This window comes from Podarcis filfolensis (assembly GCF_964270895.1).
Source record: "Podarcis filfolensis genome assembly, chromosome: 17".
Classification (NCBI taxonomy): Eukaryota; Metazoa; Chordata; class Lepidosauria; order Squamata; family Lacertidae; genus Podarcis; species Podarcis filfolensis.
This window is the reverse complement of record NC_139621.1, coordinates 14,105,140-14,129,208: the sequence shown is the minus strand read 5'-3', so window position 1 is coordinate 14,129,208 and position 24,069 is coordinate 14,105,140. Positions and strand designations below refer to the sequence as shown.

General features: G+C 45.4%; 3 protein-coding genes across 7 annotated transcripts in view; 2 read left to right on the top strand and 1 right to left on the bottom strand.

Annotated features, from left to right (window-relative positions):
- Nucleotides 1-5,026, bottom strand: part of MLLT3 (MLLT3 super elongation complex subunit) — a 148,798-nt gene extending 143,772 nt beyond the window's left edge. Inside the window, exons 1-2 of the mRNA XM_083593485.1 lie at nucleotides 4,987-5,026; nucleotides 4,226-4,281 (exon numbers count right to left, since the gene is read on the bottom strand). The gene's annotated coding sequence lies outside the window, so the exon portion shown is untranslated. The remainder of the gene's footprint in view (nucleotides 1-4,225; nucleotides 4,282-4,986) is intronic.
- ACER2 (alkaline ceramidase 2) overlaps nucleotides 1-24,069 on the top strand; it is a 529,013-nt gene that overhangs the window by 385,062 nt on the left and 119,882 nt on the right. The gene's annotated exons all lie outside the window — the stretch shown is intronic.
- FOCAD (focadhesin) overlaps nucleotides 5,102-24,069 on the top strand; it is a 127,595-nt gene continuing 108,627 nt past the window's right edge. The window contains exons 1-8 of one of the 4 annotated variants that reach the window (XM_083592739.1): nucleotides 5,102-5,221; nucleotides 10,086-10,175; nucleotides 11,927-12,001; nucleotides 13,499-13,653; nucleotides 17,330-17,434; nucleotides 19,740-19,841; nucleotides 21,652-21,856; nucleotides 23,431-23,637. In XM_083592739.1, the coding sequence (XP_083448865.1) occupies nucleotides 10,119-10,175; nucleotides 11,927-12,001; nucleotides 13,499-13,653; nucleotides 17,330-17,434; nucleotides 19,740-19,841; nucleotides 21,652-21,856; nucleotides 23,431-23,637 (906 nt within the window). In that variant the 5' untranslated portion in view covers nucleotides 5,102-5,221; nucleotides 10,086-10,118. Of the gene's footprint in view, nucleotides 5,222-5,889; nucleotides 5,967-6,527; nucleotides 6,598-10,085; nucleotides 10,176-11,926; nucleotides 12,002-13,498; nucleotides 13,654-17,329; nucleotides 17,435-19,739; nucleotides 19,842-21,651; nucleotides 21,857-23,430; nucleotides 23,638-24,069 lie in introns of those variants that run through there. The other 3 variants (XR_014542964.1, XM_083592738.1, XM_083592740.1) reach the window with 3 other exon arrangements.

Genomic DNA, 24,069 nt, shown 5'->3' with positions numbered 1-24,069 from the left:
ATAGAAGGGGAAGAAATGGAGGCAGTGAGAGATTCTACTTTCTTGGGCTCCATGATCACTGCAGGTGGTGACAGCAGCCACAAAATTAAAAGACTCCTGCTTCTTGGGAGAAAAGCAATGACAAACCTAGATAGTATCTTAAAAAGCAGAGACATCACCTTGCCGACAAAGGTCCGTATAGTTCAAGCTATGGTTTTCCCAGTAGTGATGTATGGAAGTGAGAGCTGGACCATAAAGAAGGCTGATCGCCAAAGAATTGATGCTTTTGAATTATGGTGCTGGAGGAGACTCTCGAGAGTCCCATGGACTGCAAGAAGATCAAACCTCTCCATTCTGAAGGAAATCAGCCCTGAATGCTCAGTGGAAGGACAGATCCCGAAGCTGAGACTCCAATACTTTGGCCACCTCAGGAGAAGAGAATACTCCCTGGAAAAGACCCTGATGTTGGGAAAGATGGAGGGCTCAAGGAGAAGGGGACGACAGAGGACGAGATGGTTGGATAGTGTTCTCGAAGCTACCAGCATGAGTTTGACCAAACTGCGGGAGGCAGTGGAAGACAGGAGTGCCTGGCGTGCTCTGGTCCATGGGGTCACAAAGAGTCGGACATGACTAAACAACAACAACAACAACAAATGTGACTGTATTTGTGGAAATGGTGCTCTATGTGTGTGAGTGTAAGGACACCGTGGTTCATTAAACAGGACAGGAAAATTGGCTTCCAGGTGGAGAGATCAAAATTAGAAACAGAATTGTTAGAACCCAATACTAAGAATCTGTCAAGAATGTACAACTTGTTGTTGAAATGGAATACACAGGATGAGACGGTTAAATCAGCTATGATAAAATGGGCACAAGATATTGGTCATGACATTATGTTTGCTGACTGGGAACAGTTATGGACCACCGGTATAAAGTTTACGGCATGTAATGCCTTAAGAGAGAATATTATGAAAATGATTTATAGGTGGTACATGACTCCAGTCAAGCTTGCAAAAATCTACCATTTGCCTAATAATAAATGCTGGAAATGTAATGAAACTGAAGGTACTTTTTACCACCTTTGGTGGACGTGCCCAAGGATTAAGGCCTTCTGGGAAATGATTTATAATGAAATGAAAAAGGTGCTTAAATGCACATTCGTGAAGAAACCAGAGGCCTTTCTCCTGGGCATGGTGGGCCAATTGGTGTCAAGGAAAGATAGGACGTTCTTTATGTATGCTACAACAGCAGCAAGAGTTCTCTTAGCAAAGTATTGGAAGACACAAGAACTACCCACGCTGGAAGAGTGGCAGACGAAGGTGATAGACTATATGGGACTGGCTGAGATGACTGGCAGAATCCGCGACCAAGGGAAAGAGACGGTGGAAGAAGATTGGAAGAAATTTAAAGTTTATCTTAAGAACTGTTGTAAAATTAATGAGTGCTAAAATGTCATGGGTAATGTGAAACAAAATTGCAGTGATAAATAATTGGGTAAGAGAAAAAGGACTAAAGAAAGTGAATTATAAGTAATTGGAACTAGGGGTTGCTGAAAAAGTTTAAAATAGGGATGCAGAAAAGGGAGGTATGGGGAAGTCGTTGAAATAAGGTTTAAGAAAAAGAGGTCATGAAATTATACGTGTTTATATGTTTGTTTGTTTGTTTGTGTATTGTTAGTTGTATTGTGTTTAATTTATGTTGGAAAACTAATAAAAATTTATTTTTTTAAAAAAAGGACACCGTGGTTCAAGTAAAGAGCTTCTTTTCTAAACTCTCCATGGATGATTTTCCTAACAGAAACAGGAAAAAGCATCTTCTTTCCTAGCAAATCATGACTTTAGTGACACTCTAGCCTTCTCAGCAGTGATACTGCAGTGCGGAGAGGGGACTTAGTTATAGGTTTCTATAAAAGCTTTTTCATCCCCTAATGATATGTAATGTGTGCAACGGTTTCTGCCAGCTGTCCGCATGAACGCCACTGCTTGTGTAGATTTCAGTCTTATACAGCCAACTGCAGTTTAGGTTAAAAATGGCTGCACCTAAAAGTTTACTGTGTTTTAAATTACCCTTAATCATAGCAATAATGAAAGCTCTTTTGGTCAATTTACATTTTAGTGCCTGGATTTAGAGCTTTAAAATAAATATTTGTTTAAGTGGAAAGGTTTACTTTGACTGATTCCTATAATAAATTCTAAACTATGTCACTCCTATTCATGCTCACGGATTATTTTGTTAACTACAATTTTACATCAAGCGATATTTCAGGGAATACGAACATAGGTCTACCTATCTAGCTTGGTTTTGTCTTTCTCTTACTGGCAGCCCCTTTTCAAAGTCTCCTATCAGCATCATTATATATCATAAACGCCATTCATTCATTCATTCATTCATTCATGAATTTGCTCTGCATTCGTTCATTTTTATTTTGCAATATTTATACCACTTAATCCAAAATATTAGACTTACATATTTCCCATCACTGGACTGGAAACCATGTTAGAAAAGTTAGAGACAGGTTCCATGCAGGCACCTTCAGCTGAGTGAATAGTTTTCTTCTATAAACGCATTCATGAATGTAAGCTCTATTTTTCCTTCACAAAACTGCCCATTGCACCACTTCCGAGTCCTCCCTCTCCTCCTCCTTGGGGTTTTATGTGGGGTAGTGATCCAGAATGACACTTGATGTACTCCTTTCAGACATTCGAAAGGTGGCAATGTGCTGAGAGCAATTATGAAGAAATAGCATTCATAAAGAACAGCCGACACTTGCTCTCTGCTGGGTAGGAGTTCTTTATTTCCCAAGTCTAGGCTACGCAGCAGTGAAGTGTATGGTCACAAACCTCTGCAGTTATGCATGGACTCGTAATTATCTGTACTGATTATACTATGTTGTAAATAACTGGGATTTGATGTGAATGGTCTATGGTGATCATTTTATTGTATTTCACTGTTGTTGTTTTTACTGGAAGCCGCCACCACAGAATCACTTGACAGGCTGTGTGGAATATATATATATTTTAACAAATAACACACAATATTTTGTGTGCCTTGCAGTACTATTATTGCTTGCCATTTTTGTAGCATATTTCAGGCATGCAAAGTACTTCACACACATTATTTCAGTAGCAATCCCGCGAGGTGGGATGTACTTCCAAATTACAAGTGGCAAACTGAAACCGCGGAGGAGGTGCTTTTTTTCCTAAGACCACCTAGTGAGCTCATGCCTAAGTTGCAATTTTAACAACCAGCTTACACTTTTCAAAACCACGCCACACAAGTTTCCTGTTATAATCCGCTTCTCCCACATTCAATCCCCCAAAAGAGACACGCTATTTTTAACAGAACCCCAAAAATCAGCAGAGCAAATGGGGCACTGCCCCCCAAATTCCAGCCTGTGCTCTGCCAGCTCCCCTTCTTACTTAGAGGGGAGGAATAATAATAATAATAATAATAATAATAATAATAATAATAATAATAATAATTTATTTATACCCCGCCCATCTGGCTGGGCTTCCCCAGATACTCTGGGCGGCTTCCAACAAAATATTAAAATACAGTAATGCATCAAACATTAAAAGCTTCCCCAAACAGGGATGGCACTGCCTGACAGCTTTCCCCAAGGTGTGTTGCCTTTGCAGATCTCGTCAGGGAAGAGGATGAAGACAAAATTAAAATGAGTCCCCAGGAGCCAGTAGGGTGCAAAACTTCGCTCAACTCTAACCAACTCAAACCACAATTTTCCTTTGTTCCTTTTTCCCCTCAGACCTAGATAGCACTAGGGAGCGGGGAAGAGGAGGTTTGCTCCTGTTCCGAACAGTCCAGGGTGCTTCGCCTATTTCTGACCAACTGTTAAGCCACCATTCCGGCCTTATTTTACGCTTCCCTGTCCAAACCCCCAAACCAGCAAACTTTTTCAGCAGTCCACTGTCCCTCAGACCTTGTGGGGGGCCAGACTGTATTTTTTTTTGGGGGGGGGACAAATTCCTATGCCCCACAAATAACCCAGAGGTGCCTTTTAAATAAAAGCACACATTCTACTCATGTAAAAACACCAGGCAGGCCCCACAAATAACCCAGAGATGCATTTTAAATAAAAGGGCACATTCTACTCATCTAAAAACACACTGATTCCCGGACAGTCCGCAGGCCGGATTTAGAAGGCGATTGGGCCGGATCCGGCCCCCGTGCCTTAGTTTGCCTACCCATGCCCCAAACTCACAACAATATTCCAGTTGAGCGTTATAACCTGTGATCGATGGTGAGCGGATGGAAGCTTGGGGAAGGCAGTTTTTTCTATTCCACCTGCAAAATGGGAACAATAACAACCCATTATTATTATTATTATTATTATTATTATTATTATTATTATTATTATTATCATCATCATGATCATGGGTGAATTGTTATTATCACTAATTCTATTTGTATACCACCCTTTATCAAAAGCTCCCAGGGTGGTGTACTACATTAAAAATACATTACAGAACATCACTGATAAAAACATAGTAGAAAGCATACTGACAAACAGCCTAAAAATAAAATAGTTGTCATAATAATAGTTGTTTCCCCCACACTTTTACAGCCCATAGATTATTTACTAGTCGTGGGCCTGGGTAAAGGGGAATGTTTTTGCCTGGGGCCTAAAGCCATGTTATGATGGAGTCAGGCGAGCCTCTCTGGGGAGAGCGTTTCCCCATTGGGGAGCCACCACAGAAAAGGCCCTGCTCTCTTGCTGCCACTCTCCAAACCTCTCTGGGTTAGGGGGACATAGAGAAGGTCCTCCGAGGACAAGTTCAGGGTTCGGGTTGGTCTTCTTTGGGGAGAGGCGGCTCTTAAGGCATTGAGGTCCTGAGCCACGTAAGGCTTTATAGGTTGACAACGGCCCTTTGAATTAGACCTGGAAACTAATCCCCAGCCAGAATGAAACCGGAAAAGAAAGAAAAGCTACTTCTTGCTTTGAATTCGTAATTTTAAAACAGCAAATCTTAACTGATGACCTGGATAGACCTTTGAGGACACTGGCTTTCAAACACAGGAACAGAAATAGGTGTGTGTGTGTATATGTGTGTGATGTTCTACTATGTTACTATGGAAACCAAGCCTGATGAGGAACGGTTGAAGGAGCTGGGTATGTTTAGCCTGGAAAAGAGGAGACTGAGAGGAGATAGGAGAGCCATCTTCAAATATCTGAAGGGATGTCACACGGAAGAGGGAGCAATGTTGTTTTCTCCTGCTCTGGAGGGTAGGACTCGAACCCATGGCTTCAAGTCACAAGGAGGGAGATTCCAACTAAACATCAGGAAGGGAAAGAGCGGTTTGACAGTGGAAAGGTCTCCCTGGAGAGGTGGTGGTCTCTCCTTCCTTGGAGGCTTTTAAGATGAGTTTCTTTGGCCACAAGCCAGGGATGCTTTAGCTGAGATTCCTGCATCGCAGGGGGTTGGACTAGATGACCCTCAGAGGTCCCTTCCAACTCTAAGATTCTATTTCTTTTTTCCCATATAGGTTTTTATTTGCTTTTACAATTAAAGTTTGCATTCAAATATGAATTAACATCACAAACAAGGGATTCCTCGAATCCTTGGACTTCCCACTTCTCCATTTTTATTTTTATTTTTAAAAACCCTCCATTAAATCCTTAGCTCTTGTTACACTACAAGAGTTGTTACAATCCTGCTAGTGTTTTTTTCAGTTGTTTACAGTTTACAGTAAATATTTGTCTATTTATTCTTCATTAAAAGTATCCTCTCCTCTCTGAGGCGATTCTTCCCGCCCCTCCCCCTCTGGGCGGCCTTCGAGCCCCTGGTGCCTAATGCGCATGCTCCCCCGGCTGCGAGCATGCTCGGAACCAGATTCGAAGCCGCCGTGCCCTTACCTTGCCCTGATTTGTCGATGGCCGCACGGCGGGGCGGGGAGAGAGAGGGGCGCTACTGCGGCTGCGCCGCTCCGGCCAGTCGCCACGCTGCGAAGTTGCTGCTGCTGCTTGACAGGTGAGCCGCGCCTTGGAACGTTGGCCGCCGCGGGGTTCTAACCGCCGCAGGTCACTGACCCCCAGGGTTCTAACCGCGGGGTAATTACCGCGGGGCACTAATTGCAGGGTTCTAAACTGCGGGGTGCCGATTTCGGAGTTCTGTCTGTGGGTTCTAGCCACGGGGTAATCCTTGCAGGGTTCTAACCACTGAGCAAGGAGAGCAGCCTCGGAATAGGGAGAGGGGCAGGCCAGTCTCCAGACTTTCCTGGGACAGGGGCTGGTGCAGATCCAGCCATTGAGTGTTTCTCCCAAACTTGAGTCTCCAACTGTTTCGGGACTCCCATCATCCCTGACCGCTAGAGATGATGGGAGTTCATACAATATATTTTTGAATTATTCGCCCAGCACATGGAACCTTACAAAAGGGCAATACGAGTGGACTTTCCTACGCCCTAAAGCACGGCAAAAAGTCTTGATGCTGATGAATTGGGGGGGGGGGGGAATGCGGCGGCTCCTTTCTGCGATTGGATTGGAGACTTCTGCAAACTCGCAACATATGAACAACTTGCATATAAACGCAGACTTGCCATGGACACATTCAGTGATGTTGGGAATCCATTCTTACAAATACTGTAATAGGTTAAGATCTGGTGAAGTACAATAACAACTTTGCAAAGCGTACAGTTTTGGGTCCCCCCCCCTTTACTTTCCCTTCTACACAGGTTCTGTTTCTCTTTCTCTCTCTTTTATTTACGTATAGTTATGTACTTTTTAACTTTCAGTAAAGATGTCTGAATTATTATTATTTTAAAAAAAACATAGGAAGGGTCCCAAAGGCCATCTAGTCCAACCCCTTCCAATGCAGGAAAAATGCAGGGAGACCCAAGTTTTGGAAAGCCTGATTTAGAGAGGGGGCATGCACTTGGGAATGTAGTTGCATGCCTTGGGGCCCCAGGAGCCAACTCCTTGGCTCCTGCTTCTCAAGCAAGTCCATAAGGAACCCTGCATGTACAGATCATTGGAGCAAGAACTCTACAGCCATTTCAATGTCCGTGTGTGAGTCAGCCATATGTTCAGAGTATGTACTTAGTCTTGAAGACGCTGCCCAGAGATGCTCCAAACTGTTTGTAAAGGCTTTTACATAAATAAACAAAGCATAACCAGGGACGTGGGTGGCGCTGTGGGTTAAACCACAGAGCCTAGGGCTTGCCGATCAGAAGGTCGGTGGTTCGAATCCCCGCGACGGGGTGAGCTCCCGTTGCTCGGTCCCTGTGCCTGCCAACCTAGCAGTTCGAAAGCACATCAAAGTGCAAGTAGATAAATAGGTACCGCTCTGGCGGGAAGGTAAACAGCATTTCCGTGTGCTGCTCTGGTTCGCCAGAAGCGGCTTAGTCATGCTGGCCACATGACCCGGAAGCTGTAGGCCAGTTCCCTCGGCCAATAAAGCGAGATGAGCGCCGCAACCCCAGAGTCGGCCATGACTGGACCTAATGGTCAGGGGTCCCTTTACATTTACCTAACCAGGAACTGTATAACCGAGGATCCTATGATGACATACTAATTGTAATTTATTATTTGTACCCCACCCATCTGGCTGGGCTTCCCCAGCCACTCTGGGCGTCTTCCAACAAAGATTAAAAATACATTAAAATGTCACACATTAAAAACTTCCCTGAACAGGGCTGCCTTCAGATGTCTTTTAAATGTCAGATAGTTCTTTATTTCCTTGACATCTGATGGGAGGGTGTTCCACAGGGCGGGTGCCACCACAGAGAAGGCCCTCTTCCCGGTCCCCTGTAACTTGGCTTCTCGTGGTGAGGGAACCGCCAGAAGGCCCTTGGTGCTGGACCTCAGTGTCTGGGCAGAATGCTGGGGGTGGAGACACTCCTTCAGGTATAGATGAGCAAGAATGAGGAACCTGTGGCCCCCCCAGATGTTGCTGGACTACAGCTCCCATCTTCATGGTTAGCCAGGACTGATGGAAACATCTGGAGTCCTGCCACATCTGGAGGGCCGCAGGTTTCCTAGCCCTGCCACAGAGTATCGTGGAGTAGCGCTCGCAAGTATTTGGGGACCATCAAAGACGTTCAAGGACCTTGATGCTTTTCAGTTTTCTATGTATAAAAGTGTAATGGAAACGTCTCGTTGACAACTGACTTTTGTCTGGGACAGATGCTGTACATCAGGCCATTGCCTGGAGGGAAATGCAAGAGGTGGCAGATCGATAAAGTGCTTACTTTTAGGCTATAGAAGTGTGAGTTTATATCACTATAATGTCTAGATGAGTTTCTCTTCCCATATGCTGACCAGTTTTCATTACAGTATGTGGATCTCGTTAGAGTTCCCCGTTCAAGAGGCTTCTCATTAAGTCCTTTGTGGGGCTTTTGGGGTGCGTGGCCAGAGAACCTCATTGCAGCCGACTGGGAAGCAGGTCAGTTTGAGGTTGCTGGGAGCTCCCATTGGTGTACTGACACCTTGTCGCCAAATACTGAGCCTCGACTTCAGCCACGAGAACGATGTAAAGAGAATCGTCCATAAACGGGGCTGGGGAATAATCATGCTTCCAGTTGGATCCATGCATATAATCGTTGGATTATGGAGAAATTATAGAGATTATATGCGCTGCATTATGGAGAAAGCTAGAGAGTTCCAGAAAGACATCTACTTCTGCTTCATTGACTATGCAAAAGCCTTTGACTGTGTCGACCACAGCAAACTATGGCAAGTTCTTAAAGAAATGGGAGTGCCTGATCACCTCATCTGTCTCCTGAGAAATCTCTATGTGGGACAAGAAGCTATAGTTACAACTGGGTATGCAACAACTGATTGGTTCAAAATTGGGAAAGGAGTACGGCAAGGCTGTATATTGTCTCCCTGCTTATTTAATTTATATGCAGAATTCATCATGCGAAAGGTGGGCTGGATGAATCCCACGACGGAATTAAGATTGCTGGAAGAAATATCAACAACCTCAGATATGCAGATGACACAACCTTGATGGCAGAAAGTGAGGAGGAATTAAAGAACCTTTTAATGAGGGTGAAAGAAGAGAGCACAAAATATGGTCTGAAGCTCAACATCAAAAAAACGAAGATCATGGCCACTGGGCCCATCACCTCCTGGCAAATAGAAGGGGAAGAAATGGAGGCAGTGAGAGAATTTACTTTCTTGGGTTCCATGATCACTGCAGATGGTGACAGCAGTCACGAAATTAAAAGATGCCTGCTTCTTTGGAGGAAAGCAATGACAAACCTAGACAACATCTTAAAAAGCAGAGACATCACCTTGCCAACAAAGGTCCATAAAGCTATTGTTATAGTTAAAGTAGTGATGTATGGAAGTTAGAGCTGGGCCATAAAGAAGGCTGATCGCCGAAGAATTGATGCTTTTGAATTCTGGTGCTGGAGGAGACCCTTGAGAGTTCCGTGGACTGCAAGAAGATCAAACCTCTCCATTCTGAAGGAAATCAGCCCTGAGTGCTCACTGGAAGGACAGATCGTGAAGCTGAGGCTCCAAGACTTTGGCCCCTCATGAGAAGAGAAGACTCCCTGGAAAAGACCCTGATGTTGGGAAAGATGGAGGGCACAAGGAGAAGGGGACGACAGAGGACGAGATGGTTGGACAGTGTTCCCGAAGCTACCAGCATGAGTTAGACCAAACTGCGGGAGGCAATGGAAGACAGGAGTGCCTGGCATGCTCTGGTCCATGGGGTCATGAAGAGTCGGGCATGACTAATTGACTAAACAACAACAACAACAACATATAATCGTATTTGTGAGCAAATGCAAGAGGAGGGCAGGATCCTGATCTGGGGATCCTGGGAACAGAATTAGTATCTGAAATGCATCCATCCAACAGTCATTTAAAAGAAAAGCTCCTTCAGAAGAAAGATGTACAAAACATATTTCATTACCGTTTGATTTTCTGATTATTTTGGCTGACATCAGATTATATGTATTGTGCATGTTTTGTTTTGTGTCATTTTAAAAGAGAGAGAGTATAACAGGAGGAAGGAAAGTGTGTGATATTTCAAAGCAACGATGGGGAGGGTAAGGTGCTAGGATGACTACAATCTGCTTAACAGTTAGACTTTGGATTCTTGGCCTTTGTTGATGTGCTTCGATTGTCTCTGTTGCAGAAGCTGAATGGGTAGCAGGTGGAAGAAAGAGCCATGTCAGAAGAAATCAGAAAGAGACTTGATTTCCCTAACACCCTTATACAGTCACAGGTAAGAAACTGCATCCTTTTCCTTTTTTGTTTTCCCCACCTGGACAATTTGATGCCACCAGCAAACCCAGCCACCTCACTCATTTATGAATAAGTGGAAAAGCACCTTTCTGCATGCAGATCCTTGGAGGACCCCACTTCCTACACCCTGAAGGCATCCTTTTTTCACTTGTTGATTCACTGTGGACCAGTTTCCTTTGCATCTGTAGCTTTAGGAACATAAAGGGACCCCTGAGCATTAGGTCCAGTCATGGCCGACTCTGAGGTTGCAGCGCTCATCTCGCTTTATTGGTCGAGGGAGCCGGCGTACAGCTTCAGGGTCTTGTGGCCAGCATGACTAAGCCGCTTCTGGCAAACCAGAGCAGCGCACGGAAACGCCGTTTACATTCCCGCCGGAGCGGTACCTATTTATCTACTTGCACTTTGACGTGCTTTCGAACTGCTAGGTTGGCAGGAGCAGGGACCGAGCAACGGGAGCTCACCCCATCGCGGGGATTCGAACCGCCAACCTTCTGATCGGCAAGCCCTAGGCTCTGTGGTTTAACCCACAGTGCCACCTACGTCCCTTTTAGGAACATAGGGAGCTCCCTTTACAGCAGGTTAGATGAGTAGTCTGGGTAGCCCAAGACTATCCACTCTCACTGGCAGGATCTCCCAGGCTTGCGGGGGAATCTCCTGAGGCCTTTTGAAAAGGTAGATTCTTGAGACTGACCCACTGAACGGTGGTCCCTCTGCCAGCTTTGGTTTCCATAAGTCAGCACCAGGCAACGACGACTGCACCGATTCAGCAAATAGGCCAAGTGGTTGTTTGGGGCCTCCTAATAGTAATAATAATAATAATAATAATAATAATAATAATAATAATAATAATAAAATTTTTTATTTATACCCCACCTATCCCGGCCAGAGCCAGGCTCAGAGTGGCTATCACCAGTAAAAAACATAATAGGAAAAAAACCCACCAATTTAAAATACAGGTTAAAATGCAGTTTAAAATGCGGCCTCATTTTAAAAGTAGCTGATAAATCAAGACCATAAGGGGAGGGAAACATAAGGGTCAGACTGAGTCCAAACCAACGGCCAGGCGGAACAGCTCTGTCTTGCAGGTCCTGCAGAAAGATGTCAAGTCCTGTAGGGCCCTAGTCTCTTGTGACAGAGCATTCCACCAAGTCAGGGCCAGTGCTGAAAAGGCCCTGGTCCTAGTTGAGACCAATCTAACCAGCTTGCGACTTGGGACCTCCAAAATGTCATTTGTGGACCTTAAGGTCCTCAATGGGGCATACGAGGAGAGGCGGTCCTGTAGGTACGTGGGTCCTAGGCCGCGTAGGGCTTTAAAGTTCCAAACCAGCACCTTAAACCTGACCCTGTACTCCACCGGGAGCCAGTGCAGTTGGTAAAGCTCTGGATGAATGTGATGCCACAGCAAGGACCCCATAAGGAGCCTTGCCTCGTGCATTCTGCACCCGCTGGAGTTTCTGGGTCAGCTTCAAGGGCAGCCCCGCGTAGAGCGAGTTACAATAATCAAGCCTGGTTTCTAGAAGCGACTTGGAGCAGGTTGCAATGTGCAAAGTTGCAGAGGATGCTTGGTTGTGACCCTGTAAGACTAGCCACCCTGTCTGACTTTGCAAGGTTATCCTGGAGTCCATTTCTTTGATTACCTGTTGCAGCCGTTTGGCACAGCAGCACGTCTCGAGTTGCCGCTGCCGGGCCCCGATAAGGAACATAACACGGGAATTTGTGTTTCCTTCATAGACGGTGGGCCATCTTGTCGCTGCTGTGCTGAAAGAAAATGTTTCGTCTAACAAGATAAGCCAGTCCACTAACCAGGTTTGTTCCGTTGCTTTCGCCTTCTCTTTCCCGCATCAGCCTGGCAGCTGACTTTGTGGCATTACATGATTGAGAATCAATCCTGGAAATGTTAAATCTTTATGGCTGAAGGGTAATTCTTTGCAAGGTTTTGTGTGTGTGTTTTTGAATGAGGTACTTAATAGTACGAGACTGCATAGCCATCGTGACAGGCTGTCTGGAGAGAGTGGGATCTGTGGACGCCATATAAATGCTGTGTAAGATTCGGCACGCTGATAAATTTTTCAGATACAGTCATACCTCGTGTTGCGTTTTGTTACGTTTCCAAGGGGTTGCTCGAGAGCAAGCAGGCAAATACCCCCCTGCTCGGCTGTGAAGCCTTGCTTTTGATGCAAAATAAACTTTATCTGTCCGGAGCGCCACTCTCTCGTGGCTGGCTCATTCACTGGCAGAATCCGTGAGTGAGCGGGGCTTAAACTTTCCCCAGCAAAGTAATTGCTTGACACCCAGTCTGCGCCTCCCCTCTCGGCGCGAAACCTTACTGCGCAAGGAGGGCGTGGGTAACGGAGGACCTCTCTCCTCCCCGCTTTGCCCAGGCAAGGTGTCCTGGCAATGCCTCGCCTCCTCCGAACCCTGCAGCTCCTCTCCACTGGAGGCGTGGTTACTCTCCCCCCGCTGAGGAGGAGCTGCTTTCCACGATCTTTGGGGGCTCTCTGTAATCCATCTGGCTTTTCCTCTCTCCCTCCTGAACCGATGGCAGTTCCCTGGCACGTTTGCTTCAGGTTGAGCATTTTCAGGTTGCGTCCCACGGCGACCCGGAAGTACTGGAGAGGGTTACTTCCGGGTTTTGCCGCATGCGCAGATGCTCAAAATGACGTCACGCGCATGCGCAGAAGTGGTGAATCGCGACCCGCCCACACGCAGATGCGCAGACGTGGGTTGCCTTCTTCTCATGTTGCGAACGGGGCTCCGGAACTGAAATACAATTAATAAGAAATATGCGACCAGTCCATGCAGAATGTAGGCACCCTATATATAGAAAGGAGCAAACCAGTGATATTTTAGGGAGCAGGCGAGCAGGCGGGGGATGACTTACATCCTAGGAGCCTACACAACACAAAACACCGTTGCTGTATGTAGGTTTTATTTTATTTGCTTTTTGTCTTGTATTTTGGAAATGTACATCCAGGTTTTTTTCCTTTAATTTTTTTTGGGGGCCCCCAAGAGAGTGGGGCCCTAAGCTAGAGCTTGTTTAGCTCATACGTAAATCTGGCACTGGATGGGCGCCTGATGGGAGGGGTGACCCTGGTTAAAAACTTTTGGCACGACTTGAGGGAGTCCATAGAGCCAGCTAGGTAAGTTGGCACCACAAGCTGCAGCTGGAGAAGCGTCCCAAGGAACCTCTGTCCTGTCGTTTTGTGGAGATAAATAATATTTTCAGCTGCGTACCAATTTAAGGAAGCAGAAAGTTGCTGCGTTGGTAAGTCAGCAGTCTTGAAGGAGTGTTCTTGATTTCAGACCCCTTCCTTAAACTTGCTCTGGGAAAAGTGCTGCAGTGACAACGTGGTTGTCCGAACCTCGTGCTGTGAGGTTCTGGTGACACTCGTCTCCCAGGATCACGCAGAACTCGGTTATGTTCTCAACGGAGCTCTCAACCTGATTCCTTCTGCCAGGTAATTTGCGGGTTGTTTGCATCATCCATGCCGTGCCGCTCTTTAAAAAATAAATTAAAATGTTTCGATCATCTTTATTCAGCACATCTGTTCCAGCTTAGCTGCCTTGTACCCATGTTTGCACCATATTCATCACATGGTAATATGTGTGTCAGGGAACTGACATCGGAGCCCAGAGTGGAGGTAGGGCTCTCCAACGATGCAGGAGAAGGGACCAGCAGGGAGAGGGAGAACACTTCCCTTGGGGAAGGAAATTGGCGTGACACCAGGAAAGAAGGGGAGGAGGGAAGGTCTTCGGAGAGAGGGCTCCAAGACCCTTCCACAGGGTCCAGCGGGGAGAGCCCAGGACCTCCGCTGGCCACGCCCACTCTGCGCAGGAGACTTCCACGCAGAGAGGCGAGGAGGAGACTTGGCGTCAAACAGCTTTTATGTTGGAAGAAGTTCAGGGAACGCCCACTGACGGATTCTGCCAGTGACTGAGACAGTCGCCTTGTAAGGGCTGTCAAATCAGGGAAAGGTTTAGCTACCCCAACAGCTGGGAGCAGTTTGGAATTTACGCACAAGCAACCCCAATTCCCATTACAATGTGCTTCTCATAGGCATAGCCAGGATTTATGTGGAGTTTAGAGGAACCCTAAGAGTCATCTAGTCTACCCCCTGCAATGCAGGAATCTCAGCTCAAGCATCCATGACAGATGGCCATCCAACCTCTGCTTAAAAACTTCCAAGGAAGGAGAAACTACAACTTCCCAAGTCTTCTGTCCTGAACGGGCTTTTTACTTAGGCTTAGAAATTCTAGCATTTGTACAGTTTACGCTCTGGGACTCCTTGAAGTGACACTTCCAAGTTTTTCGCAACAATATAGAATATTGTGTGCTTTTCTTTTCTTTTTTTAAATCTGAAGCCCAAGCTTCTGGCTGTATAGAAAATACCGTTTGTTGCTCATTTCTGTGCTGTTCAGTTATCATACTTGTATTTCTGCACTTCCTCCAAGAACCTTAGTAGACTATGTGAGCTGCTACTTATTGGTCAGCCTAGAGAACTTTGCTGCTGTCAATAGAAAAGGTGTTTTGTTTTGTTTTTGCCCTTGACATGTCCTTAATAATAATAATAATAATAATAATAATAATAATAATAATAATATATTATTTATACCCCACCCATCTGACTGGGTTTCCCCAGCTACTCTGGGCGGCTTCCAACCGAATATTAAAAACAATACAGCGGCAGACATTAAAAATTTCCCTAAACAGGGCTGCCTTCAGTTGTCTTTTAAAAGTAAAATAGTTGTTTATTGCCTTGACATCTGCTAGGAGGGCATTCCACAGGGCAGGCGCCACTACCGAGAAGGCCCTCTACGTGGTTCCCTGTAACCTCACTTCTTGTAGCGAGGGAACCGCCAGAAGGCCCTTGGAGCTGGACCTCAGTGTCTGGGCAGAACGATGGGGGTGGAGACGCTCCTTCAGGTATACTGGACCGAGGCCGTTTAGGGCTTTCAGGGTCAACACCAACACTTTGAATTGTGCTCAGAAACGTCCTGGGAGCCAAAGAAGATATTTCAGGACCGGTGTTATATGGTCTCGATGGCTGCCCCCAGTCCCCAGTCTAGCTGCCGCATTCTGGATTAACTGCAGTTTCTGAGTCACCTTCAAAGGTAGCCCTGCATAGAGCACATTGCAGTAGTCCAAGTGGGAGATAACCAGAGCATGCACCACTGGTGAGACAGTCTGCGGGCAGATAGGGTCTCAGCCTGCGTACCAGATGGAGCTGGGAGACAGCTGCCCTGGACACAGTGTTGACCTTCGCCTCCATGGACAGCTGTGAGTCCAAAATGACCCCCAGGCTGCGCACCTGGTCCTTCAGGGGCACAGTTACCCTATTCAGAACCAGGGAGTCCTCCACACCAGCCCGCCTCCTGTCCCCCCAAAACTTCTGTCTTGTCAGGATTCAACCTCAATCCTGAACAATCAAACTCAAGAGAATTTTCTGCGAACACCTGACAACCAGCACATTCCATGTGTGTAATGCATTACTTATGGCACGATTGTATACATGCCGGTTTATAAGCAAGACCCATTGACTTCAGGTAAATGTGTACAGATGTTGTTGGACTCCAATACCCAGATGCCCCAGCCAGAATAGTCGGTGGTCAGGGTTGATGGGAGTTGTAGTCCATCTTTTGTCTGGAACACACCATTTTGGCTACCTCTGGTGTATAGGTTTGGAGATTCAGTCTAGCCCCCAGCACAAATTATTTCGCCACATGCCTGCCAAAAGAAATGTGAGCCTCGGTGCCCTACATTTCTTTGAATACTTAAACTGGGTGAGATACGTGGCGGTGGAGGTGTGGAATCAAAGCAAATAGGGAACGGATAAAAGGAAGAAGGCAAAGCTTAATAGGTTACAGGTTTCCTGCTCTTTGCATAGAGAACACAAATTTGTTTTCTTGCTCAAGGCCACAAATTTGATTTCCCACCTGTGCTGTATTATGGGGTCAGAGCCAGAGTTTCCAGAACTGGTACTGTTTGAAACATATTTTTCACCCCTTCTAAACTTCCACAAAATCACATTTTCATCTGGCTTTTCTCATGCCTGGACCCAGTTAGAAAAACAGAAAACCACCCCACAAACTCTCGAGAGACTCCAAGGCAACAGAGTTTCCCCTAAAGAATAGTTTGTTCTTTTAAAAAATATTATTAAAAAAAGAGATCCAGCTCTGCCGACAGATTATCCAAATCGAATTAAGACTTTGAAAACAAGGTGTGGGAACGCGTGCCCTATGGTGTACTGAAATAGCTGAGATTTATAGATAAAGACGACAGATTTGGATATGTTTGCCATGTGATTAAATTGACTTGCATAGGACACAGTGTACCAGCTCAATGACTTGCAACCCCAACCCCTTAGTGGAAAGATCAGAGACAGCTGGTAAAGGTAAAGGGACCCCTGACCATTAGGTCCAGTCGTGACCGACTCTGGGGTTGCGGCGCTCGTCTTGCTTTATTGGCCGAGGGAGCCGGCGTACAGCTTCCGGGTCATGTGGCCAGCATGACTAAGCCGCTTCTGGCGAACCAGAGCAGCGCACGGAAACGCCGCTTACCTTCCCGCCGGAGCGTTACCTATTTATCTACTTGCACTTTGACGTGCTTTCGAACTGCTAGGTGGGCAGGAGCAGGGACCGAGCAACGGGAGCTCACCCCGTCGCGGGGATTCGAACTGCCGACCTTCTGATCGGCAAGTCCTAGGCTCTGTGGTTTAACCCACAGCGCCACCCGTGTCCCTAGACAGCTGGTAAGCAGCTCCAAAAGCAACTTGTATGCCATTACTAATTTTGGGTAGCTCAGTGGAGTGTTTGGGACTCATCCATTACTTCCCCCCAAGAGCTCAGGATTGCATGCCTGTTTTTGGCACAGTGTTCTCTCTATGGCCCCCTGCTCTGGTGTCCCCCACCCCCAGATATTTGCTATTTCTTTCTTTCCATTGTTCATGCACTCCTGAATGGCAAAAGTCCTTTGCGGGACTTTTGAAGTCCTGTTGCACAAATGGAAATCCTTGTGCCTACAAGATGAGGGAATTGGATACCACCCATCGTGGAAAAAGTCTCTTCCCCCTCCTCCAACCCCATGGTTTGCACAACAGTGTTGATATGAACTTGCTCTGATTTTGCTTTTGATAGGAACGTCCACGGTTTGATAAAAATCCTTGTCAAACTGCTGCAGAGGCAGGCCTTGAAGGTGAGCAAAAGCGAAGAGGAGCCGTTGGGAGAGTTCTATGCAATCAGGTATGTTTTATAAATGGTTCGATTTCTGAGTGCTCATTTGAATGTAACAAGGACTCCTCTGGCACCTAACAGACAGACAATTTTTTTATTACAGTGGTCCCTTGGTTCTCTTTTTTTTAATAATTTTTATTAATTTTCAAACATAATAGTTGTCATGCATTCCATCTCTTATGCAATCTTTTTGGACTTCCACCAGCGCCTCTGGTGATTTTCCATTTTTATAATTTGTTTTGCATTTCTTAAATTCATATTGCTTTAACTATCATAACTAATGTCATCCTTTTCGTACAATAAAGCAATATTTCCAATTATTTCCCTTACAAAACTTCCTTCAAATCTACAAATGTAATCTGGTCATCACAACTACTTTTCAAATAGTCCGTAAATTTACGCCAATCTTCTGTGAATCTCTGGTCCCGCCGGTTTCGAATTCTTCCCGTTAGTTTATCTAGTTCTGCATAGTCCATCAGTTTCATCCTCCAGTCTTCTTTCGTCGGTAATATTTCTGTAGGGCTATTGTGAGAATTACTCTGAAAACAAATATGAAGGGTGTTGGAAGTTCTGCCTACATAAACAATGGTTTCCTAATTGCTTCACCGGGTATGAACTGATCCCAGCATTTGAAAAGCTTATTTTTCCTCCCTGCTACATTCAGCTGATTCTTCCCTGGCCTTTGCCACCAAATTGTGGAATTCGAATTCAAGGCAGGAAGTTGTTGTTGAGTCGTTTAGTCATGCCCGCCTCTTCGTGACCCCATGGACCAGAGCACGCCAGGCACCCCTGTCTTCCACTGCCTCCCACAGTTTGGTCAAACTCATGCTGGTAGCTTCGAGAACACTGTCCCACCATCTCGTCCTCTGTCGTCCCCTTCTCCTAGTGCCCTCCATCTTTCCCAACATCAGGGTCTTTTCCAGGGACTTTTCTCTTCTCATGAGGTGGCCAAAGTCTTGGAGCCTCAGCTTCAGGATCTGCCCTTCCAGTGAGCACTCAGGGCTGATTTCCTTCAGAATGGATACGTTTGATCTTCTTGCAGTCCATGGGACTCTCAAGAGTCTCATCTAGCACCATAATTCAAAAGCATCAATTCTTCAGTGATCAGTCTTCTTTATGGTTCAGCTCTCAATTCCATTCAACCAAGATTACAGTCGTCAAAACTGCCTAGTTGCCAGACAGCTCGAACGCCGCATATTTCAATATGACTTTTTGGTTCTTGAAATTCATTCTGAATGTGCAGATAAAATATAATGGATAGAATTCTACAGGATGTGGTCTTAGTGTGTGAAAACAGCCCAGATCCAAGGATCCCCAGGCATGGACCTCCAGGTGGTAGAGATGTCAGTCAGCATCCTGGCACCTGGGCACCTTCACTTGGCCGTGAGTGGCCAATAGCCCAGTGCAAAATGTGCCTGGCTAACTTTGAACACTACATTACACAGATCTAAGGCATGGCCACACTTCTGTCCAACTGTGGTCACCACAACTCAAAGAGGAAATTGCAGATCTGGAAAATGTACAAAAAAGGGCAGTCAAAATAATCTGGCTTAAAACATATTCTATATTTCAGACTGTTAACTAGGTATTTTCATTGTGTGCCTTGAGACTTAATTAACTAGTTTTTTTTTCACCTTAAAGATTTTTTTTTAATTTAATTTTTTTGGGTTTTTTTAATTAAAATTTTACAATAACGTATCAACATACAATATAGAAAAAAGATTCCGCAGTATCTCCTGGACTTTCTTCCTCCTCTTTGTGGGTCCTATTGTTAGTCCTTTCCTCCTGCAACTTTTAGAATAATCCAATTCTTTTGCATCTCTATTATGTCCAAAATTCACCTTTAAACTACAAGTGTTATTCCAATCCCACTAACAAATTTACAAGGGTTTTTAAGACAGATTCTAAATTTTCCCCATTCCTTATTGAAATTTTGGTCTTCCGGATTTCTGATTCTTCCGGTCATTTTTGCCATTTCGGCATAGTCCATCAACTTGATCTGCCATTTGTTTCTGGTGGCTGGTGGGGACTTTTTCTTCTTTCCATCTCAAGACTGAATTAACTAGTTAATTTCATCCAAGGACTTTGCATCACTGTGTGTTCTCCTGCGCGTGAAATAAATAAGCAGAATTTTTTTTTTAAAGCTTGGATTTATGCAACATGAATGCAGTCACAACTTAATAGTAGTTCTATATGTTGGTGAAAAACATGCAAGAAATGCGGAATGCCTGCACCTGCAGTTGTATTTGTTTGTAGGCTAGTCTGGCTTCCACATTTTCTTCTATTTAAGTTTTATTTATTAATTCCCCCCCAGGAACTCTCCTCATCCCTTGATCACCGTTCTTGAGAACAGACCTGACTGCTGGCCAGCTCTCCTGCCGCAGATGACAGCCTTTTTCCAGCAGTGTCCAGAGAGGTAGGGAAGCCAGCAAAATCTACATTCACTCTCCGGGGATGGGAGATTTTGAAAAGGCCACATTGGGGCAACATGCAGTGCCCAAGCCATGTTTATGTGGCCTGTAGGTTCATGATTGAATTCAGGCTTTACAAAATGGAGAAAGAAAATGCGTGTGGGGTTCTTTTCTGTGTGTCTTTGTGATAATAGAGTTGCATGTCGATTTTTCCACACAGCAAAACTGCTACAGAAACAGAAATTGATAAGGAGATGGAAAGATGTACCCTCTAATTTTTCCAAGAAGTAGGAAACTGAAACCTCTGCTTCCTGCTGTTATTATATTAAACCAAGCATAACACAGGGGTGCCAACCTTTTTGTGCCCATGGGCACGTTTGTAAACTGGATAAACATTGTGGGCACCACACGTACCCCTTAAGCAAGCGCACCACAACTTGATTCGTTGGCTGCAACAGAATCCTTCTTTCTTTCTTTGAAACAATAAATATATATATTTATCAATAGAAATTTACAAATCAAACAATTTGTGTAATCATTTTGTGAGATTCTCTGAATTTCTTGACTTTCCCCCATCCCCTACATGGGTCCTTATTACAATCATTAAGACTACATATCAATACGTTCTCCACTATTTTCATTTTTCCAGATTGTCTGTAAACTTTGTTACTTTACAAGTGATTCTTATAGTCCAGCTATGGTATCCTAAATTGTAAATTTTCCCCATTCCTTTTTGAAGTCCTTGTCTTCTTGGTTCCTGAGTCTCCCAGTTAGTTAACAGAATCCTTCTTTCAAGCCTAATTTCAGTGGAGGGAGGGGATCCTGCGGCCTAGAGGAAAGGCCTTGGGGGGGGGGCACAGGTGCTGTGATCCCTGCAGTACAGTATTTGACCTATTCCTTAACAGCAAGGGGGTAAGAGAGGGCCTTTTGGTGGTTTCCTCACTGCAGGAAGTGAAACTACAGGGAACCAGGCAGAAAGGGCCTTCTCAATGGTGGCACCCTCCTTGTGGAATGCCCTTTCATCAGATGCGAAAGAGATATATAATTACAGTGGTGCCTCGCAAGACGAAATTAATCCATTCCGCGAGTCTCTTCGTCTTGCGGTTTTTTCGTCTTGCGAAGCACGGCTATTAGCGGCTTAGCAGCTTAGCAGCTATTAGCGGCTTAGCGGCTATTAACGGCTTAGCGGCTTAGCGGCTATTAACGGCTTAGTGGCTTAGAGGCTTTAAGAAAAAGGAAACAAACTCGCAAGAACTCGCAAGACGTTTCGTCTTGCGAAGCAAGCCCATAGGGAAATTCGTCTTGCAGAACGTCTCAAAAAACGGAAAACTCTTTCGTCTTGCGCATTTTTCGTCTTGTGAGGCATTCGTCTTGCAAGGTACCACTGTATATAACTTTTATAAGACACCTGAAGTTTAATGTTTGATGTTTTATTATGTTTTTATATGTGTTGGAAGCCGCCCAGAGTGGCTGGGGCAACGCAGCCAGATGGGTGGGGTAAAAATAATAACATTATGATGATTAAATGTGTGTTTGATGTATTTCATATGCACCAATCTTCCCAAGGGTTTCATCCAATTGTGGTTTTGTGTTAGAGAAAGAAGTTTGTGATGGTTCAGGGGAGCGGTGGTGAAAACTTTGTACGCTGCCTTGTGTGCACAAACCCCACAGTTGGATACAACCCAATTTCTTCATTTCCTGTAAATCTCTTCCGTTATCTCAATTACGCTGAAAATCGTGGGACCTCCGATGAAACCTCCATTTGTTTCTCCGCTGTTCTCTGTAAGTTCACCAAATCGTTTTCTCCACCTGCAGCGCGGAGAATTCATGTGTCTCTGTAATGAGACCTTTCCTGCGATACCTGTACTGTGAGCCTTGCCAGCTGAGGGAACATGCGGAATTGCGAATGGCTCTGCTTGGAGTTTTGCTTCAGCCCCGTGGGCCTCGGAACAAGGAGAAACCTTGTGCCCTCGAGCGCCATCTCCTTCAGCTGCTTTGTGACTTGGTTCCACATTATCAGGTGAGGCATCGCTCTTTCCTACCTGACACCATCAAAGCACTTCAGTCCGTTGAGGAGGGACAGATGTTTTGTGGCTTGAAGTGGAAAACAAGATGGCGTCACTCCCGTTCCATGTTCAGAAGCTGAGTGGCCTAGCTGTTGTATCTCATTTCACAGTGAGGTGCCAACTTACACCTCAGCGGAGGGCAGCAGGCTAGCTCAAGGGGTGCAGGGCCTTAGCCCCCCTGTCTCCTTAGCCCCCTGTCTTTCCCCCCAGCACCTTGTGGGATTTAATCCACTGGGAGCAGTCAAATACCACATTCCTTGTTTTCCTAGAGTGGACATGCAAGGGGATGTTTGGTCCAGCCAGTCAAAATTTCCTGTTCCTCCTGGCTGGAGCATCCTTCCTTTTGCATGTGACTAAAGGTGGGTGTGACCTTACCTGTCCAGGTAACAAAAGGATGAGTCATGTAACACTCTCTCTCTTTTTCACTCCCTTCGTCGTTTGACCAGCTTTTAGCTAAGACTGCTCTGCTAGCTTTCAGCTAGTAGCATAGCTGTCAACTTTTCCCTTTTCTTGCGAGGAATCCTATTCAGAATAAGGGAATTTCCCTTAAAAAAAGGCAAACGTTGACAGCTATGGCTAGCAGAGGCACTGGGATTATTCCCCCATATGGGGTAGATCCACATGTAGATATTTGTAACTAATTCTGCCTTCAGGCATCCAACTCTGAACTGATGTAAGTAAACTTCTTGTATTGACTTTGAATAAGATTGTGGCATCTTTATTCTTTTAAGAGGGATTCAAGGGAACTTACCAGGAACGTACAATTCAGTCTATATAGATTGAATTGTATAATAGTGAGAGGCTCACACGAACCTGCAACCAGTCATCTGCTGTGCATGTAAAAAGGGGAATGTAAACTCTGCTAAGTAAAGGAGCTTGCTAGCACAAGTTAGGTAGGATATTAATAACAATATATCCTCTCCTGCCACACACACCTGTCACCTCGGGTGGCTTCATCATTCTGTCTAATGGTAGAGGTGGCTCCAGACGAGAAGGAAGCAGTATGTCAGACCACAGAAGTATATTTGTGGTAATCAGGTGTTCCTCAGGCAGGCCTGAGCTAGGGGACATATATTTTCAAAATCTTGCATTTGCCAACAAATGGATGTTGAAGTTCTTGAGCTCTTGAAGTTGCAGGTTGAGAAATTGAGAGTGCTCTCAGCAGGGCGCAGAGAGGGAGGTGAAAGTAGATGGAGAGATGCACAGAAGAGGACAGGGTTTCTGTGCTTTTCGCAGCTGTGTGGAAGTGGGAATGTTTGACCCTCCTGAAGCACTGCGACCTGCCAAAATTCCCCTTTCTGCTCCTCTGTTGAAGCTTCAAGCACCCAACCGTGTTTTACATCTAGTCCTCCTGTGTGGAACAGCCGCCCTCACTGTTCCCGTTTTCCACTTAAGACTAGCATGGCTAGTCACAATCACTCGACTCACCTCGTAGGGTTGTTGTAACGATAAAATGGGGAGCTGAAGACCCACGTTTGCAATAAATAAATGAACGAGTTTCTCAGTCCTACTTATTTCCCTCCCGCAGCTAAAAGACCTGCCGCAGGTCACAGAAAAGCTGCTGTTTTTGGAGCAGCTGGTCCAAAGTCTGCAGCGCCACCCTGCTTTTTGGAAAGCCCAGTTGCGCCAGCTCTGCCTGCAACTCTTATGCATCTGCGAGGTTTGCTTGCAGGTCACTGGGGAGTGTTCGTCCGTGATTTGCTTACTGGAAGAAAATGCTGAGCTGCTGAAAGAGGTAGGTTCTGGAGACAGAGAGAGAGAGAAAGAGAGAATCTATTGTTGTGACCTTCCAAATCTAATGCTTCTTCCTTTCCAGTTTTATCCAGTCACTAATCCACACCAAACATGCAGCTTCGTAGTACAATTTAAGCCTCGGAGTACAATTTAAAAGTTTATTTATTTTTAAGTGTGCCGTGTATTTCGGTTCCCAAGCTGCTTTTGCTTCACGTCTGCAACACTCTAGAACATACCAGAGCAATGTCACTCTTTCACGGTAGTAGACGTTAAGACACCAAAGGACACTGAGGATTGTTAGTTGTGTAACCAGGAGAAACTTGGGCCTAATTCTGTGCCCATTTGCACATTACAGGCGCGTTTAACATGTGCGCGACTGTGTGTGCGCGCATCGTGCCAAACCCGAAAGTGGCCCAGAAACGACACAGAGCCT